At 37.3% G+C, this 21,711-nt stretch overlaps 1 protein-coding gene across 1 annotated transcript in view; it reads left to right on the top strand.

The window, feature by feature from the left end:
• Positions 1–1,666: 1,666 nt before the first annotated feature.
• Positions 1,667–21,711, top strand: part of DCP1A (decapping mRNA 1A) — a 59,469-nt gene continuing 39,424 nt past the window's right edge. The window contains 3 exon segments of the mRNA XM_028517946.2: positions 1,667–1,850; positions 4,961–5,001; positions 7,135–7,262. Coding sequence (XP_028373747.1) covers positions 1,716–1,850; positions 4,961–5,001; positions 7,135–7,262 — 304 coding nt within the window. The 5' untranslated portion in view covers positions 1,667–1,715.

The following is a 21,711-nucleotide window of genomic DNA, read 5'->3' as shown; positions in this document are numbered from 1 at the left end:
GTTAACTGGACTATTATGGTGATCATTTTTGCAATATGTACAAATATCAAATCATGATATTAAAGTTAATGTATGTCTGTTATACCTCAATGAAAAAGGAATATTTTTTTTAAAAAGAAAGAACTAAACTCAGTTTCAAGTGTGGCCTTTGAATTTTATATGATGGGAATGTATATGTATTCAAAAAATACATATACTGTATTGTTCTTAAATTAGGGTACAGATTAAATAAATGTTCAACTCATAGTAGGTGGAGTAGAGTACACCACTGTCTTCAGGAGGAAGAAAAGCAGCCATACTGTGGAGGTAAAGGGTAGAAGGCAGGAGTCGCTGCATTCAATACCAGATCCCCCTTGACTCATGTGGAATTTTAAACCAGTGATTTCTCCAACCAACTTCATTAACTCATCAATCAAATGAGGATGACTTCATCTTGTGTACCTCACCATTAGACTGTGACATGAAAGAAGCCCTTGCTTTTCTTCTCTGAACTCCTACTTAATCCTGAAGCACTAATTCAAGTATCACCTCCTACATGAAGCCTTCCTAGTCTTTCCTGACCAGGAGTAGTTAGTGCTTTCATCCTCAGGGTTTCAAGAGAACCGGGTCAAGCAATGTCCCAGTTTCTTTGCATTGTCCTCCAGCTTTTGGTTTCTCTCAGAACCAAGTAGCAGTCTTAAATAGTCTTTGAAGCTTCCAAGGAGCTACCAGTTTACAATTAGGAGTTCAATAAAAATACCTGCGTGATAAATGATACCTGTTTCCTTGTTTGCATTTGCAAACGCTTCTTGGGTGATTCTGCAAAGAATGTAAGACATGAAATCTCTTTTCACTAAAAAAAGTCACCCTGCGATGTAATAAAATCATAAACAATACAAATAGTATGGGGTTCTATTCCTTTCAAAATTTGAAATTCCATTGGGGTATCTTTTCGATATAAGAAAGTGTTCTTTAACGTGGACGGAGGGGTGCACAGAACTCCCTATCCTTGTTTTACTCTAGCTTGTTCCTGGCTCTTTAAAATGCCTTAAAATGCTTAAGAGGTGTTTGCTAAAAAAAAAAAAAAAAAAAAAAACGAACAGTCTTTTTAAAGCTTTAAATGATGCAAGACAAACTCAAGCCTTCATGGGCTCTTCCCAAGATTGGATGTAGATTTCCCTGGAACTCAAACAAGAAAAATAAGGAGCAAAAGTGCACAGCATAAGGCACTCCTGTAGTGTGGCTTTTTCAAACTTTCCTTCAGAAAAATAACAAATTGCTAACTGTGCTTTCTAAGCGGCCCGGGGAGATTGCCACAGAAAGTTTTAGTTCTAGTGCCCCGGGCCCTTCCCAGAGCGCGAGCCGAAGCAGGCTCCACGTCAGCCTCCAACCTTGTCTGGCCGGAGCTCGGAAAAAGTTCTCGGGCAGCCTTGGTTCCGGCGTCGCAGCAGTTTAGTCTGCGGAAAGGAAGTGGCTGGGATCCAAACTGCCACTCCGCCGAGTGGCCGCGTCCGCCCACCGGGATCTTTGGGGATCTAGGACTTAACGACGCCGGAACCTGATACCAGGGACGTGGGCGCAGCCGAGCACAATAGCTACCGCACGGTCTTACAGTGAGGCCCTACCGAGAGGCGGAAGTCAAATGCGGTGACGCAGCTAGGGGAACTTTTGCCTCGATGGCACCTTCCTGTTCGCGACTCCACCCCCACTGGAGGGGCTCGGCTCGAGAATTCAAGATGGAGTCACTGAGTCGAGCTGGGCAGGAGATGAGTTTAGCGGCCCTCAAGCAGCACGACCCCTACATCACCAGCATCGCAGACCTCACGGGCCAGGTTGCTCTGTATACCTTCTGCCCCAAGGCGAACCAGTGGGTGAGTGCCACCAGGCCACTGAGGTCGTCTGCCCGGCCGCCGCCTCTTAAAGGGGCCGCGCGGACCGCCCTGGGTAGGGGGTGAAGCCGGAGGCCAGGTCAGCGGAGATGAGGTCGGGGACTGGAGGAGCTGACCGGCTTCTGAGGGGGGGGCGGGGGCACACAGATTGGGAAAGAGGAGCTGGAGAAATACGCCCAAGATATCCGGGGGGAAAGCCGACGGAGGAGAGGACTGGAGGAGGATCAGACTGTTGGGGTCGGGACCGGGGGAGTGGGTGATCTGCCTTCTTTGCAAATGTGTTAGAGGATATGAGACCGCTGAGGTCAGAAAGATTCCTGAAAGATTAAGGGTTATTGGATAAATTACATGTATATAATCAAAGTAAACGCCCCTCCCCCCCAACAGACACATAAATAAGAGCCCCCTTCGCAGAGGTCATTTGGATTTAAAGCTTGAACTCAAGTTAGTTTCAATTCTTGAAAGAGAGGAGGTGGGATAAGTCCCGCTTTTATGGAACCACACTGTATTTCCAGAGTTTTGGAATACATTTTAAGGCACTAAAAGAGCTTCCATATTAATTGGATTCCCTTGAAACCTTTGAAAAAGAGACCCTGTAAATGTACATGGTTCCAGCTTTGCTGCTGGTGATGTCACCCCTGAATGCTACCGTCACACTCAATACTTTTTGACTTTTTTGCATGGGAGTGGGTCCAAAAAAGTTACATTTAGTCTGTTCAGTGACTTGTTGGCCCCTGTTAGAAGCTTCATTTGTTGTTTTAATAACATAATTTCCTGTCTTCTAGTAATCCTTAATTAACTCATTCAGCTCTAGGCTTTATTTACACCTAGAAAATATTCCATACTACACAAAATACTAGCAAAACTAATACAACAATTAAAAAAAATCTGTAAATGTTTGATGAATTGAATTCGCGAATTACTGATGTTCACATTTCAGTAAGAAATGACCTTGTACTAACAAAAGTATGAAAGGTTATCATCATAGCACATCCTTTACAATATAACATATAAGTTATATTTAACCAATAGTTTTGTGAAAATCATTTTTCATTTATAAAGTTAATTCAGATGAAGAGAGTTGTCAAAATTATTTTGCTTTAGAGCTTTCCTTCACCTCTTGGAAGAGGAGAAGATATGGGAAGCCACAAAGAACAAAATTACAGGGTTTTTTAAGTGAAAGTATTTTAGATACTGGCTTACTTTGAATTGTTCTGAATAATTTTTCTTGGTGCTACATATAAATTTGTGAAACATGAATTGCAGACAAATGTTAAAGACTTGGGGCAGGGACTTACTAACAAACTTTTATTTCCAATTTTTCATAGACTTTAAATATTTTGGAATTTTAATTGTGAAATTCTGCTTTATGCATGAAATACAAGTCATAATAACCTGAGTTGAAAAGTAGGCTGCCATTGTTTGTTCATTTGTATTACGGAACACAGTACATAACCAAATCTTTTGTGTCTTCGTTACTTTACAGTGAGTTGTGACTTTGCACAGTGTGTTGTTTGGGCAAGTTTTCTCTGTGAGACAATTGATTACCAATTTTTTATACTAATAACTTAGCACTTGAAAGTCAAGAAAAGCCTCTGAATCCCTAAGATGGAAAAGTTCCATAATATTTAAACTAGGGCTATACTCCTGGAACAAATTGAGATAATAAATATTTTTTATCCCAACAAACTAAATTTGATTTGACTAACATTTAACATTTTCTAACAGTTTGTTGACTACATTAAAATATTTAGGTCTTGCCCTGTCCAGGGTGACTCTGGTTTTGGGATCATCCCATAAACCAAAATGTCACTGGTTTGATTCCCAGTCAGGGCACATGCCTGGGTCGTGGGCCAGGTCCCCTGGCTGAGGACATTGGAGAGGCAACTGATTGATGTTCCTCTTGCACATCAATGTTTCTCTCCCTCTCTTTCTTCCTCCCTTTCTCTCTCTCTAAAAATAAGTAAAATGAATAAGTAAAGCCACTGTGTATGTTTTTAATAAATCATAAAATATTTAGGTCCTGTATAGCCTATGGACTGCCAACTTGTGTGTGTGTGTGTATTTTAACATTGTAACTATGTTTAAGACCTAATACATTCTTGGCACAGCAAATGAAAGATGGTGTGAGTTGTACTTGACTAAATCAAAACATTTCACTTTAAGCTAAATTTTTTTTAATTATTGGCCTACAATAATTATGTTAAGGCAGAGTATAGTTTCATTATTCAAAAAAAGTTCTAAAAATAACAAATTAATTGCATTTGATGATTTTTTTTTAACTTTTATAAGATTTAGCGCTGGTTGGTATGGGTCAGTGGATTGAGCACCACCAGCCTGCTTACCAAAGGTCGTTGCTGTTTGGATTTTCCATCAGGGCACATGCCTGGGTGGCAGGCGGGGTCCTTAGTTGGGGGCATGCGAGAGTGAGAGGCAACCAATCTCTGCCTTTCTCACTACATGGATGTTTCTCTCCCTCTCTTTTTCCCTCTCTTCCCCTCTCTCTAAAAGTAAATAAATAAAATCGTACAAAAAAATGTTTTACTGAGTCAAACTGACAACATATGCCAGGAAGCAGTATTCAAATACCTTTCATTTTACAGTGATTTTTAACTAACTACAACATTTGCTACTCATGAAATATGCTGAAATCCCCAATCATGAAACAAAGAATGTATAAGATAAAATTTCTTTTTTTCCCTACTAACTTTGATAAACTTTAAAAATGAAGAAATTGCTATATACAGTACCTTGCCTTTAAAATTAAGAAATCTGGCTAAAACATTTAACTTAAAAAGTGGAAGCTAATTTCAGGATTTTCTTCTTTAAAAATTAAAAAAGAAAGAAAAAATGCTGCAGATTCAGGCATGTCACTGGACTGAACATTACATGCATTAGTGTGCATCAGGAGCATAGAAGGAAAACAAGAGAAACTTCATAGTAGTGTGTGGAGTGAGGACTTGGTTGATCTGTTTCAAAGTGATTAATTTTAAAATAAGTAAGTTGATCTTAACGTGAAGTATTTGTTTTCCTTTGGAATATTTGGGGTTGGATTATGAGTAGAAAACTAATTGATTCATTGTCTATTATAGGAGAAGACTGACATAGAAGGGACCTTATTTGTATATCGAAGGTAAGCTTTTAAAATGTATGTATGTATTTTTAAATCTCATGGTGAACAATATCATATGAAGTGGTTCAACCCCATTGTACATTTGTCTTCAGAGCCTTCCTGCTTGACCCTTCACGTATTCACTCATCTCTGCCTAACCAAGTTACGTCTCCTCTTCGAGTCTTCCTGTGATCCAGAGTAAACAGAACTAGAACTTCTTTAGGAACCTAGCCACACCATCTTAAAGTAGAAAATATTTTGTAGTAATAACTGAATCTAAAACAGATGTCTTCCTCCTCCCCACATCCCCACCCATATTTAAAAAGATACATAGGTGAGAACGATACAACACATGAATTAGCTCTATAAAATAATGCAGTTGAAGGGTCAGTCCTGCTGTTCTGTGGTTACTAAATGAGAGGTTATCTTCTGTGACTTGGGTTCTGTCCCCTTTCCTACCCACTCCCTAAAAGTTCTGGATTGTGTACAATGAATCTAGCAATGTGTAGTTTTAATATTAGAGTCCTTTAGAGATCATTCAGAATTGCACATTTTTTTACTTTCAACTTCTTGGAGGTATAAAATGTGATTGCTTTGTAAATTGCAAGTTTCGTGGTCTAAAAGTAACTAACAGGATATGATAGTCAAGGAGTCCCTTCTTTTCCTGGATCTCTATTAGGCCTTTGCTGTGGTTCCTTTGGTTTCTAAAGCTTAGGAACTCAGCAGGAGTTATGACTGACATCTGGTTCTTTTCTCTTTTCTTTTCTTTTCAGTACTATGAGTTATCTTTAAAGGATTGCTTTTATCCTTTGATTATAATTAACAAGAATTTACCAGATATTCTCTAAATTTTTTTTTGATCAAGGGGAGGTCTTTAACATTCACTTCCTATAAATCTCTAGGAACTTTTCAACTGTTGGTAGAACTTTGGTGTCTATAATACTTTGAAATTACTCTCCTGGCTTTTTTGTTACAGTATAGCACAGATTCACTAATTGTAGAAAATGTGAAATTTAGTGAGTGGCTTGACTTAATAAAGTATAATACATGGAGGCTTACACAGTATTGATTATAATAAAAAGAGACCAAAAGGAGAACACTATATATACCTTGGATAAAGTTATAGTAGGATGTCAGAATATTACTTTACAGAGACCTTAGCATTGAAGAAGCCTGGATTTAGAGTCAGAAAACCTAAAGCTGAATTCTGGTTGTTATCTGTATGACTTGGGCATGGGCCTTAATCATTTTGAGCTTGTTTCCTAATCTGTAAACAGGATTCTAAAATCTCTCCCAAGTACACAGAGAAATGAATGAGAAACCAAAAAAGTGTTGTATACATGCAAGGTGTCTAAAGCATCATGTACTGAATCACACTGGTATAGGTACTAAGGACATCTCTTATTTAGGATTGAGGCATTTTCTCTTGGGAGAACTATGGAAAGACCTATTTGGCACAAAAAAAAACATTATTATAACATCAGACAGTCATTGTTATAACCAGTCCTGTACCATATTTAAAATAAATGAGGGTTTTCTTGAACAAGTGTTTATTAAACATCTACTGTGTTGTCTGTCTTGGGATATATAGCAGGGGAAAAAAATAAGACAAAATCCCTATTTACATGGAGGCTTACATTCTAATGGAGAAAGACAATAAGTATGGAAAAAGAGAAGGAGGTTTAGAGGTATTGAGCTTTGGGAGGCCTGAAAAGGATAATTCTCAGGTAGGCCTCTTTGAGAAAGTGACATTTGAGCAAAGGCTTGTGGGAAATGACATAACTATAGATTCTGGGCAAGTGGTCCAGGCAGAAGTATTTAGAAAGAGTGGCAAGATGCTCAGTGCGGCTGGAGCAGAAAAAGCAAGGGAAGACACATAGGAAATGAAATCAAGGTCAGGGCAGGAGGGGTGCATATCAGCTAAGACTTTGTGGCCTTATAAGGACTTCGGCCTTTACTCTGAGGGACTGAGTCCTTAGAAGCTTCTGAGGAAGAGGATTGTGATGTGACTTTTTTTGATTTACAATTTTAAATGCTAATAATATTATGTAATGTAAAAATGTATTCATTCTTAGAAACAGAAGTAAAGAAGTGGGGTAGCATTTCTACAAACTAACAGTGACTGCAGATTATTTTTCTTCTATTAAATCTAAGGTCAGCTTCACCTTACCATGGTTTTACCATTGTGAATCGATTGAATATGCACAATCTTGTTGAACCAGTGAATAAAGATTTGGAATTTCAGCTCCATGAACCATTTCTTCTATATAGAAATGCAAGCTGTGAGGAATATCTGTTTTATTACAGTTCATATGTTTATAGTTAAAATGAGTGACTATAGTTTCTACCAACACATTTTTTGGAGTTTTAAGTTACAAAAAACATTTAGTCCATACTCTTTTATAGTTATAAATTAGTCTCAGTAAAAGCAAGTCTTTTTAAATTGGGCTTCTAAAATTAAAACACTTTTGTGTACAATAACTTAGTATGTTATTTTGGTTAACTAGACACTTCATGTAATAGCATTACATTGTGTTCATGTTGTTTGCTTTATGAAGGTAAGTTTCACCCTCTTTCTGTGGGACTGAATTGTTGGCTTCCCATGCCCCTGAGCAATAGGATCTTAATTTGAAGATACAGAATGGGACAGACACTGATAGTTCTGTCCACAAAGAGAGTATTATCTTTTGCCCTGATAGTGGTATTTTTTGATTTGTTTATTTAGTTGAGTGTTGTGCTGGGCCAAGAGGGACTGTGCTTTAGGGTTAATGATAACAGTAACCTGTATGGGGCAGGCAGGTGTTTTAAATCAACTGAGACTCAGGTGAGTGGCACCAACTCAGTTGGAGAGTGAGGATAACCTTTTTTTTTTTCCCATAGTCCAGGGTTTTTGGGGGCATTTTACAGACCATTAAGAATGGTTGGATATAGTCAACAAAGCTAGAGTGGTTCTTTCGAGATGTAATGTACTAAAAAATATGTAGATATTTGGTGCCTACATTCAGTATGGGTAATGAACATATGTGTGAGGACAGAAGGCTATGTTATAACTGCCTTCTAAGGAAATTACTGGAGAGAAATGTTGCTTCTAACTCAGAAAAGAAGTTACTGTGTTTGAGTTTCACTGAATGGGAGGTACTGGTATTGGAGAAATGTATTCATATATAAATATAAAAAGCTACTAGAAATTATGTGTCTTTTAATTCCATGAATGAGAAGTGGCTAGGTCTATTTTGAAGCTAGAAGCCCCAAATTCTCCCTAACTCTCTTTTAAGTATCTAAGCGAAGTGGAATCTCTTTTCAATAAACTATTTATCCAACTAATTGAATTACCTCTGAGATTTTAATTTCTGTGGACATATGGAAATGCCTTTTAATACCTATAAGTTCAGATGGATTTAAACTAACATTAACAGTAGAATTATTCCAGATGGCTATTATTCTTTGCGTTGAATATTCTGTTAAAGGGGAAATACTGCAAAGAAACACAGATCCAATTTTTTAAAAAGAGAAATTGGCTTAATTCTGCTCTTCAGTACCTGGAAACTTACTCTAGCAATTGTTTCTTAGAAAATTCTGATTATTAAAATAGTAGGTGAGATTATCAGAGGCCATGGACTTCATTACCATTTAGTATAAGCATGAAGTAAATCATATTATATTTTATTCACAAGTAAAGTTTCCTTTAAAGTTGGAGTGCAACATAACACAAATATAATGAAACCATGATTAACCAAATTAACTAATTAGAGCTTCAGCTATCTGGAAATATTTCTGTAGTCCATGTGTGGAAGAAATGAAGACAGATTATAAGAAAGCAAGCTAATGTTAGATTTTATTTTGTGGAAATTTAGCAAATGACTCAAGTATAATCTGGGGTCAGCATAAAAATGTCAGTATTTATAACTTTACCCCAGTGTAGTATCAGTATTATAGGTAATTTTGGATATAACATTAAAATTTATATTATCTTAGAGTATTCTTGAGCAGAAAAGTGCACTGATGCATTTTATTATAGAGAGGTAGATATACAAGAGATTGAAACAAAGGTTTCCTTAGTTAAACAGAAAACTCACTTAACCAGGTCATTTCATTTCCCGGTTAACGGAGGCTCTGAATCATCCCCTAAGAGCCTTACAGTTTCTGATATTACTAATTAGAAATGCAAGAACATGTCAGCTTGTTTTCAGACTAGAGAAAGGCCTGGAAAGGTCAAGTACAACATTGTGGGTATATTAGAAACAGTCTAGAAGATGAGCTTGGGGAAATACTTAAAGGAGTAGCTATATAGGGGAGAATTAGTGACAAGATAGTATAAAGTGATCTGAGAGCATTCAGGCCTCTCTTGAGTAGTGTGTGTCTTGTCTACCTCATCTTAAAAGTAAAAAGTAGTCTTGTCGGGTCAGCAAGCCATTGAGTTGTTCAGGGATTTGTTCTTTAAATAAAAAGTTAATTAGTGCCTGATTGTATATACAGGTAATTATACCTGATTCTATAGCTGTTCTTCTGTCATTTCTTGTGGGAAATAGCACCGAGACACCTGACCCATTTTACTCATACACCTTCAGATCCAGCTTCTTGCTCTCAAATCAATTTGTAGAGTTAAAATAATAGGAAACTGAACTGTAACTTTGTTCCAGTTTCTAAATTGTTTTTATTGTTTATTTTTCTTATACAATATGCTGACCTAACCCCATCCCACCTTCCCCCAAGAAAAGGTGAAATTCACAGAGAAAGTGCTTATCCTAGTTAAGGGCTTAAGTCTGGTGATTCTCTTGAATCTTTCAGAAACAGTAAGTATGTTTTACATACTGTGCAAGGGCCTTTTGCAACCACAGGGACCCCAGTGAGGCTGTGGTAAGAGTTGGGGGAGACTGGCAGATTCTGTAGTTACTAAGCAAAAATGATTTCCAAGCACCCTAATTTCTGATTTCCCGACTTACAGATGAAGAAGAAAACATAGAGTCCAATAGAAGTTAAAGTTGCTCAAGTCACAAAGTTTTAAGTGACAGAGGGAGAATTCAAATCTAGATCTGTCAAGCTTCAAAGCCAAACTTCTTTCTATCCAACTGCAACAAAGGATTGCTACATCAGTCCACATTCCAGAGCATACTGTCCAGTAGATCTCTATGATGATGGAGATGTTCTGTATCAGTACTGCCCCATACTAGCAGCCACCAGCCACATGTGCCTACTGAGCATTTGAAATGTGGCTAAGGCAACCAAGAAAATTCTTTTTCTTTCAGTTAATTTAATTAATTAGCATTTAAATGGTCCTATTAAGCTAATGACAACAGAAATCTAAAGGATGAATTCATGTTCAAACACCCTTTTGTCATGCCATGTTGAATTGAACAAGCATTTGAGAAACTTTGGGCTCAATTTTGTGCCCCTTTAGTCATTTCTTTTTAAAATTTACAAATCATTCTAGATATAAAGGCTGCAAGAGATATCCCTGAGAGTGGCTTTGCCATGGTAACACTCTTGGCATGGAATTTAGTTTGCAGACAAGAATTCTATTCTAGGCTTGCCATTTTACCAACTGTAACCCTTAGATAAATCACTTAAACCAGTGTGTCCTGCTCATCTTAAAAGGGCATCATATATGTGAGGGTATTTGGTCAGGGCACTTAAACATATAAAATATTACAGACTGTGTCTCCATCTTGGACTCAAGCCAAAGGATCTTGATTAGTGAAAGAGTCATAATGACTTCGATATTATCCAGGTTCTTTATAACCCATGCCCATTAGTGTGGCTTCTTCCCCATTCCTTCTGACTAGCACCATGACAAGCTGGGACTCTGATTATCTTTTCAGATGTTGTAGGGGCCATTACTAGACAGCCTGAGCTGTGACAAGTTGAAAATATTATATATTAAAATGGAAAATCTTAGTGGGTACAGATTTTTAAACTCAACAAAAAGCAATTTTGATCAGTAGGTTATGGTGTTCATTCTTTGTTGTCAATAATTTTTTTCAATTCAGCTGATACATATTAGTTTCAGGTGTATAACATACTGATTGGACATTCAGTAAAACATTACTAAGTAATCACCCCAGTAAGTCTAGTATCTGTGTGCATGGTATTCATTTTTATCATAATACTGAAAACACATAGCATCCTCCTGGCTAAAACTTTATATTAATAATAAGAATATAGTAATAATGTTTTAATCTCCCTTAAAAATATTGATGATTTTAATTTTAGTATAATTAGTTGGGGGGAGGAAACATAGATCCTTTGCTGTGTAAACATACACATTACTGCACTAACACCTGCTGATATTCTATCTTTTATTTGTAAACAATTCATTTCATTAACTGGATTATAAATCATTTCTTTGTAGACTGAACTTCTAGGTATTCTATGGCAAAAGGCACCCTCAAGGAAAATATCTTTCAACTTCTGTCCAGCAATAGCATAACAAAATCTTTCTACAAATATTTAGAAATGCTATGTAAAATATTAAATGCATGCACAGCGTAAGCAAAAAGAAAACAGTGGTCATTGCCATGGGCCAGCATCAAACTGAAGTCTGAAAGCTAACTGGGAAACCTATGAGCTGACACTGGCTGCTAGCCATTAGGGGTTCTTTGGGAATGGGGAGGTCTCCTTTTATATGAGGACCCCATTACAATTACATGGGATTCAGGAGACAAGATCTTGAGTCCTAATACAGTGCACAGTTGGGAGCTGAGACACACATATCAGCATACATCCAGGTCCCCTGATAAGCTATATAATAAATAAACTAGAAAGGATATTGGCCCCTCAACCTAGGGAGATGAAAGACAAGCTTATCTATCTTGGTCTGGGCTGGGTTAGAGGGCAAATGTTTCCCCTAAAAAATTATAACCATGAGCCTCCTCTCATTCAGATTTGAAGTTTAAGTTATACCATTCATTGGTATAATTTCTTACCCAGGCCAAAAAATTAATATAAAATTAATCTTCAGCTGGTGAGCACTCTAGAACACCTGGCAAACAGAACTACAAAACTCTTCTGGAGGGACACAATCCTTAACCCAAATCGCCCCAGGGATCTCATTGATAGGCTTTATGGTTCAAAATTACTAAATATACAAAGAAGTAATTCACAGTCAATGAAAAAGGTAGGATACAACAAACAGCAGGATTAGCCAGCCCTTCCCAAGAACTTTAGTTAGTGAAATGATCAGATAAAGACTTTAATGCAGGGGTGTCAAACTAATTTTCACCAGTGGGGCCACATCAGCCTCATGGTTGCCTTCAAGGGCCAAATGTAATTTCCACTCCTTAACAGTTAAGGGGTAGTTATATTTATACAGTCCCTAAAATTATTTCTGCCCTTCGAAGGCAACCATGAGGCTGATGTGGCCCCCAGTGAAAATGAGTTTGATACCTCTGCTTTAATGGATATAAATGTCAAGTATAGATTATAAAATGACAGGTAGATATTAAAAACAACCAAGTAGAACATATGGAAATTAAATTTTTAATTATTAAAATTAATTCTTTACCTGGACTCAACAATTGGAAAGAATTTTGGGAAACTGGAGGAGACATCTGAGAAAGTATCCAGAATGCATCTCAGAATGAGAAAGAAATGGAAAATGTGACAGAGAGAATAGAATTGGAAAGTCCAACAGATGACAGAGAAGAATTTCAGAATGATAAAATTTAAAGATTTTTATTTGTTTCTTTTTAGAGAGAGAGGGAGGGAGGAAGAGGTGCCATCAGTTGCCTCTCACGTGCCCCCAACCAGGGACCTGGCCCACAACCCAGACATGCGCCCTGACCAGGAATCAAACCAGCAGGCTTAGGCTCGCCGCTGGTGCTCAGTCCACTGAACCACACCAGCCAGGGCAGAATGAAAAAATTTAGGGAGAGGTAATATTTGAAGAGTTGGAGAATTTTCCACAATCTGTAAAAAACGTAAATTTCAGGTGCTGTCAGTAGAATAAGTCCCCAAGCATAATAAATAGAAATAAATACAAACCTGAACACATGGTAAACCATCAAAGACAAAGAGACAGCAGCAACCAGAGGCTGGCTGAGATTGATTATTTACAAATAGCAACAACTAGACAGCATGTTCAGTTGCACCTACTGAGTTTGGAAGACAAAGGAATAATATTTTCTAAGTACTGAGGGAAAAAACAACCAACAATTTAGTAATCCAAGAAAACAAAATAAAGACTTCTTTCAACAATAACAGAACTGTCTCTAGTAGCACTGTCCAGTACAGTAGCCACATATTACTGTTGAGCATTTGAAATGTGCCTGGTGAAACTGAATTTTTAAATGTAATGGTGCAGTTCAAAAGGCTATAGTTGAAAAGTAAGAAAATTGAACACAGAAATAGGAAATTTAAGAAACAATGAGCAAAGAAAATGAGGTAAATCAAAATAAGCAGTGACTGTGTAAAACACTAAAGTGACTAGTTTGAGTAGAGAAAGGTAAAGCAAAAATACTAGACAGCAATAACAAAAGCTGTTCAAACCTACACATCCCAAGACTGAGGTAGGATAAACTGATTAATTATAGGCTTTTAAATCAGCCTTTGTGTGTTCAAAAGATTCAGGGTAACCACTGCATAATAAAAATAGAATGTCTTTTAAACCAGTAGAAACCAGAGTTAGAACAAAGTAAGTAGAAACCATGGGAAATAGAAAGCCCAAAACAAATGGTAGAAATAAATAAATCAGTAATTAGAACAAACATTAACTGAATTAAACCTACCAATTAAGACAGATTTTAAAGTTGGATAAAAATACAGAATTTGGCCATTATACTGCTTTCAAAAATCATAAAACTCGCTCCTGGCTGGGTGGCTTAAGTTGGTTGAAGTTCTGTCCTATACCCAAAGGATTGTGGTTCTTTTCCCAGTCAGGGTTATTGCCTAGTAGTTGCGGGTTTCGATCCCCAGTCAGGTTTGTACAGGAGGCAACTTATGGATGTTTTTTCTCTCACATCAATGTCTCTCTCAAATCAATAAACATATCCCTTTTTTAAAAAACTCTCAAACTCAAACCTGGCAAAGGTTGAAAGTTAAGGGATAAAAATGAGTTATCTCAGGCAACTGTTAACCTATCAGACAAGGGTGATGTAGCTCTGTTAATCAGACACTGATAGATTCTAAGTTAAAAACATCTAGGACTAAAGCTTACCACATAATGATGAAGGAACAAATACCTAGAAGATAAAGGCAATTCCAAAATAGCATGTATCTAGTATATGTCAGAAATGTATATGAAATGTTAAAAATCTATAATTATGGAATTTAACAGGCCACCTTTAGCAATGGGCAGATAAAGTAGACAACTCAGATTATGGTATATTTAAACAATACAGTTAACCTTGATCTAATGGACACGTGAAGAACCTTGCTTCCAGAATTTCAAGAATTTGTGTTTTTTTTTTTCACAGTACATATTCAAATTTTATAATACATTCCCACATGTAGGCCACCCAGCCCAAGAGTAAAGAAGTTAGAAATATGAGTTAATTTGAAGGACAATATAGACAAATAGAAATTAATTGGGGAAAGTAGAAATTGCAATAGAACCAATAGGACAAATCTATGAAATTTTCAAAAAACTCTCCCGTATAATATGATTGATCCAACAACAATAAAAGAGGTGAGAAGAGGTATACTAAGCAATATTAGGAATATGTATATATGTGTGTATGTATATATATGTGTCTGTATGTATATGTGTGTGTGTGTGTAAACAGTACTATACATTTCTGGCTTTATCATAGGGTGTTTATCCTCACAGACCACTTTTCTGCAGTGAAGAAGCCATACTTCTCATATTCACTGTCCTTCAGCCAGCATTTGGTAACCACCTTCCTAAGCAGCGTACCTCACTAAGTATGCTTCTCTGAAAGGCGCTTTTCCCTAAGACCAGTGCTGAGGGTTCCTTCACTTTCCACTTCTGTAGGCACCTCTCAGAATGAAAGTGGTAACCTGGAATCTGTGTGTGTATAGCATATACTATGGCTAATTATGAAATGCCCCAAGATAATTTGTAAGGTGGGTTCCAAGCAGTTTTTTTTTTTTAATCCAAAATTGGTGTTTGAATTACCAGAAACATAAAAGCAAGCAAAACTGGTTTTTCTGTTACAGCTAACAGTTTACAGTATGACCTGGTTAATTTAAAATATTAAGGTAAAGGTTTGTGGTACCATTAAGCTCTGCAAAATCAATTCTGGCACCTAATGATTTTCTTTTGCAAAACTATTTCAGTATTGTCTTTTATTTTGCTTTTAAACAAACAAGGTGATTATATAACTCAGACACACACCCAAATTCAGTGATATTTATTACATATCTGTCATTGCCAAACACTTTACCCAAGTGCTATATACTATTTTAATTAAAACTATTACTTACTTTTAAAGAATTTTATTTGTCCTTCGGTTTCTGCTGTATTTTTTTAGAAAATTATAAGCAGAAAGTCATAAAATTGGTTAGAACTTTAGTGTCAGAACTCTGCCTTTCCTGGTAAGGTCGGGATTCTTAATGAAATATCCGAATGCTATGCTTATTCCTAAAACAACTTTGTTAATTAATGGTAAAAATTAATTAAGAACCTGTGATTTGAGAATTTTCAGTTGTAAATTTGAATGATTAGGCTAGTAATAGCCAAAGCCTGACCCACCAGGGAAACGAGGGACAGCTCTTTGTTTCTCCACCTAACCCGTTACAGCACAGACTGCCCACTGAATGCCACTTTTCTCGTGTTTTAGATGTTTTCTGATAGCCCAGCAGTAACTGTGGGAAAATTAACAAGGTATGTAGCTCCATAGCCTGCTTAACAACAACAAAGCAATCGTCATAACAAGAACAATTAAAAATATTACTGCTTTTTAGTATTTTTAAGAACTTACCTCCAAAAGCCTGTGTGAGAAGTTCCCTCTCGTTCTGCTTCACTTACAACTTTCCTTTATATCGGGCATCAGTCTCCTGATACAGAACATTTTTAATTAAAATTAGACTCACTAGAAAAAGCAGGGAGATTCATTTCCATAGTGTTGAAAATTGCAGCTGCCAAGTGGAAAGTTTCAGTAAAGAAATACTGTTAGTGTGTCCCCCTTTTTTTTCTCTGCTTGTCCTTTTCTCAGTTCAAGGACAAGACTCAGAACAGTAGAGATGGTAGGTGGCTGTTGGCACTTGGCACAAATCTTCAGGCTTAAAGCACAGTGCAAGAGAAGTTTATAATTCGTCAAGTCAAAAAATGTGAGTTCTACCTCCAAACCGAAAGAGGAATTTATAAACAATTTTAAAAGTTCCACAGTTCATTCTTTGTGATCTTTGAGTTCAGCACAGTGCTTCTTACTTAGCCTGAGGAAAGGCAGTCAGTTTTCCCCCATCAGCTGCAGCACTGCGGTGGTGGGTATGAATCTGTAATCAGAGAAGGAGAAAGGATCTGTGGCAACTGCATTAGTCTGGCCTTCTGCACCAAGATAAGGAAAGAGCCTTGCTGTTGCCACATTTGTAGATTGAAGAGGTAAAAGCACCATGAAAACGTGGAGTGATTTAGACTCCAAGGCTGACCTGGTGACACTATTAGGTCAGACATTTCAGAAACCTGTATTGCTTGATATCTGCTGTAGGCTGCTGCTTAGTAGAGCTTCCACCAGGTGCCTTTTGTTAACTTTGTGAATCCCTGAACATTTTAGAATTTTCAAAGCAGATTCTTTTCAGTATGCCTTGATAATTACTGGCTTTCCCTCCCCTAAGGTAGTGTTGACACATAAAAAGCAATTTTATCTTCTTTTTAAATTGTGATGTTACCTAAATTGTAAAAATTTAGAGGTTAACCATGCTGCACCACTTATCTCTAATGTTTTCTCTTATAAGAACTCACAAAGGAAAGCAACAATTACTTGTTAAATGGCAGAAATGTGTTGTTCTTAATATGTATGTGTATAGGTTTTTATCTGTGTTTACATGGTGAAGTCCATTGTGGAGGTAAATATCGAAACACAGAGTAACTGATAGTCCAAGAAGACTAGAAGCCACTTGAGTTGGCAGAATAAGCCTCCAGGCTGAGCACTTGAGGTCAGTACCCTGGAGGGTCCAGGAAGATCTGAGTTCCTTACAGAGCCATTGTTTCCAGGCATGCTCAGCTTTTTCTTTTTACTGAAAGGAACACATAGGAGAAGCATTTGCCACCAGTATTTAAAAGTTAGGATATTTTACACACACACACACACACACCCGTACACCTAGATTTCTACCTTTTCTTCTAGGGACAAAATGGCATGCATGGTCACACAGCACCTGCATTCCTGCAAACACTAAAAGCCAAATCTCTGGGAGGGCTGCCTACCACATCCTTATGGATCCCACCTCCTGAGGTTTCTTAAAATCTTGTGGGCATTTGCTTTACAACCATGATTTGGGTAATCTCTTAGTAAACTGACAGAAAAATATGTAGGAGAGAAGTTAGGGAAAGGAGCAAAAAGAAGTTCCACCTTTTCTTACACCATTGCCTGCCTGACCTATTTTCCAAAGCCCTAGGTGTAGATTTTTGGAAGCCCAGGAAATAGAAACTCAACTCCTTGGAGGCCAGGAGCCATATTCCTCACCCTTCGTCATCCCTTATGATACATAAAAATGATCATATTTGTGTGGGAAACCAGGGTGAATAGACTGCCAGTGGGGGTTGGACGTCTCCAACGTTTTGCCACACCCATTGTCACTTGCAGCACACACTGGGAAGACACTCTCCGAACTTATGGAGTGGTGAGTACTGTGTGGCAATAATGGCAGTCAATCCTAACAGCAGAGATAAAACCCTCATGGTTCACTGTTTTATTTGGGTTTGCCTATCATTTAAAAATAAAAGTTTATAAATAAAAATGATTAGTTATGATATTCTTAAGTTTATTTTCTTAGCCCCTAAAAAAAGTTCAAGGATCATTTGATGTGTCTGGATCCTATACTTATTATATTAATAGACTGTGTGAGCAACATTGCTGATAAATATTTTCAGCTTGGTTTAATTTAGAGAGGGGTACCAGATTTTAAAATACTAAACCAAAGAGCTTGCAAAATAGCATTTTTCAATTACCTGGCCCAGCCCTAACTGGTGTGGCTCAGTGGGTTGGGCGTCATCCCACAAACCAAAAGGTTGCTTGTTCGATTCCCATCAGGTTATATACCTGGGTTGCCGGCCAGATCCCCAGTTCGGGGTGTGCAGGAGGCAACTGATCAGTGTTATTCTCTTTCTCCTTCCCCTTTTTCTAAAAATAAATAAATAAAATCTTTTATAAATAAATGACCTGGCCCAAGTCTTTTAGTTAATGACCAATAAACACTTAAGATTTAACATTTTTAAAGTGTACTCCATCTCTACCATGTTAGTTTCAATGGTGTTTTAAGATGTGTGTTGTTTTGGCCAAAAGGAGTAAGCTGCTAAGGTAATTGAAGCATATCTACCAGCCTGTCTTATAAATACATGACATTTCCTCACCTGCGTGTGTGTGTGTGTGTGTGTGTGTGTGTGTGTGTTCTTGCTCCCACCTCAGGGCCTTTCTCTTCTCTCTTTCCTAACTATTTGATGTTCATGTGGAGCCACCAGGCTTATTCTTGTCTTAAATGATTTGACAAGGCAGAAGCATTTGCTTTTATACTTGCCAGGGCAGACTATGTTTATGTAATCTGTTCCAGTCTTACATTCTTTTTATAATCAGAAGGGTCTTCCTTATGCCTAGAGTAAATGTTTTTGGCTGTGTTCAGAGCTGGTTTCTTTGTTTTTGTTTCCTGGTATAGGGAATCTTTGTCAGTATCATCTTAAGAAATTTTGTCACTCTGAACACCAGTGCCAAACAGCTTTTATCAAACCCCCTTTTCTGCTTTGTACCATGCTGAGAAAATCTCCAGCTTCCTCGAATCCTTTTAGAAAGTAGGTCAAATCTAAATAATAAATGAGTCAAAAAGACACCATGTTCATGAGAATGATTTCCAGCTCTGTTTTTGTGACATTTCACAAGACCTCTGCAAGTCTCAAGGGATTTTATAAAGCCTCCATATCATATTAATTTGGATTTTTTGACTTTATGTATACCACATACCACTCCAGATGAGAAGCAGAGTGAAGTATTACATCAAATCATAATAGGCTCTTGAATCTTCAAACAGGCTCTCTAGGGAAGTGGGAAACTCTTGCCCCTCAGCTTTTTTAAATTTCTCAATATTAAATAATCCAAATACCTTTAGTCTTTGTCAGTCTTATTGTTCATATTTTCAAAAGAGAAGGGCTGTCATTTGAAAAGAAAAGGAAACACATGATTTTATTTATTCTTTTCTGCATCTTCATATTTTTCATGAAAGTACAAACGAAAGGTAATAAATATCCTGTCATACCTCCTAACTCTTCAGTAACTTGCCTCTGCAGCATGACTTACTGGGGATGGCTGTTAACAGCCTCGATATATGGTGGGTGTCCAATAGTTTGCTTTCATCTTGAGAAAAACCATTTATCATATAGGATGCCATCATTATTTGCCATAGCAAAGTAGTACTGTATTGCCAAATCCCTAAATCCTCTGTGGTATAATTAATCAAGGAAAATTATTTCAGCTTGTTTTAGCAAGTGAATTGTTGACAGGATGTATTAGGCCATATAGTTAAGTTCTCTTGAGGAAAGAATACTTAGTTTTGCTTTGGAGACAATGTTCTCCACAGTTTTAGCTATCTGGCAAACTTGTCTGTCTTTTCTCACTGGTGACAGTGACAGGCTTAGTGGCAGGTCTTTGGGCCTTCTTGCCAGTTGCATGCACTAAGCATTTGATATGTTGGCAGACAGCTGATTCTTGGATGCGTGTCTGAACCTATACAGGTCTGCTTTTGGCAGAATCGAGTGTGACTCTTATCCTTTACCCATTAAGCTATCATTATGGCTTCCTTATCTTTATTTCTTCTGCAAACATGCCTTTGAAAGCATTTGGCCCTTTTGGCAGTTTACTTGATAATGTACAAGAACGGAAGGCAAGTGTCTTATTTCTAAATTAGAGTATTCTTTCAAAAGAAAAGAGGGAACCTGAGTGAAGATTTGTCATAAGTTGATAGCTCTCGTGGATTTATTTTGATTATCAATTTGGAATTCTTTCCTAAGATTTTGTTTTACAATCCCCCATAGAAACATAGTTGAATGCCTCTGTTTAGCCAAAATAAAAAAAAAGAAATTGTGCTTCTCTAAGCCTGACATAGTGCATTGCATATCATAAATATTTTCCCATCAGTATGTTGTATGTGTGCGTACATTAGAGGAAAACTGGAAGCATTTTTATTTGGATTTTTGTGTTTGGGTTGTTCTTTAGCCAGTGTTGGAAGAGGCATATTTAAAGAAAAGTAGGTGTGTGTGGTTGCCATATATGGAGTCTTTTCAAAGCCCAATCTAATTTATTCTGTGTTGGAGCAGTTGTTAGCTGCTAAGAACATAGCTAAGACCCTGCAGTAGATAATACTTAATAATTTATCTCCTCTGTAACAAGGCTGTTTCTGTGCTATTCCTTTGAGCTGTCAAAGCTAAATTTAATCTGTTGATTTACGTATTTCAAGATTACTTGTTATTCATTGGATGTTGATTCTGTTTGAAGCATCAGTAGTGTCTTAAAATTCTGTGAACAGGACTATGAAAATGGGTGCTGAACATGAGAAGGTAGTCACAGCCATTCAAAGACTTGGAAAACAAAAGCAAACCTCAGCTGTTTCATAGTAGTGCCTGTAGTCACCTGTAGGACACATGACTAGACATAGGTTCTGACAGTTTAGGACAGTTTTAGTATAATCGGAGAGTTTCCCTACCAGAGAAGCCTTCTCTTGTAAACAGGGTAGGAAAAAAATTTGTTTGTGCTCTTCATTCATTAAAATGAAGCCATTGCCCTGGCTGGTGTCACTCAGTCAATGGAGCTCTGTCCTAGGAACTAAACGGTCACTGGTTCCATTCCCAGTCAGGGCACATGCCTGGGTTGTGGGCCAGGTCCCCACTGCGGGGCACACAAGAGGCAATCACACATTGATGTTTCTCTCCCTCTCTTCCTCCCTACCCCTCTGTCTAAAAATAAATAAATAAAATCTGAAAAAAAAAAGCTATTTACTCACTCTGTATATCGATGATGTTTTCATTCACTGTACAGTGACAGTTAAAAAATCCAATAAATTTTTATTTTACTGAAAAGGGAACTTTTAAAGTTGTGATTGGCCATGAAGCCTTATTGGGTTGGCCAAGAATAGGTGTGTTCCCAAACAGTCTGTTGTTTTTTCTGTGAAAGACACATTTTTCATTTTCACCAATAAGTTTATTGATTTAGATATGTTGAGTATATATGTCAGCTGTCTCCTGCTTTGGCTTCTAATGCTAGATATCTTCCAATGCATGAGACAGCCCCACAGCAAAGAATTAGTTTGGCTAGAATGTCATTTGCTACAAGAGACTTTGCAAACCCTATTTTGACACGTCCACTCAGTCACAGCATTTCTGCACATACTGCACAAATCATTTTTTGTGCTTCAGTCATGGTTTTTACCTTTACTTGAAATAATAATCATGATACACCAAAAATGTTGCATATTTCTTTCCATCTCCATATTAAATGGCTGCACAAAAACTCACCAATTTTGATGGGTTTTTTTTTAATTTGCATGCTGATATGCAAACTGTTTCAAGTGAAGTTTAAAGACCATACTAAGCAGTACTAGAACATCATACAGAAAAATGTAACAGACTTTTTG

Source organism: Phyllostomus discolor, chromosome 7 (genome assembly GCF_004126475.2).
Source record: "Phyllostomus discolor isolate MPI-MPIP mPhyDis1 chromosome 7, mPhyDis1.pri.v3, whole genome shotgun sequence".
Lineage (NCBI taxonomy): Eukaryota > Metazoa > Chordata > Mammalia > Chiroptera > Phyllostomidae > Phyllostomus > Phyllostomus discolor.
The sequence above is the reverse complement of the archived record's forward strand: the minus strand, read 5'-3'. Positions and strand labels throughout refer to the sequence as shown.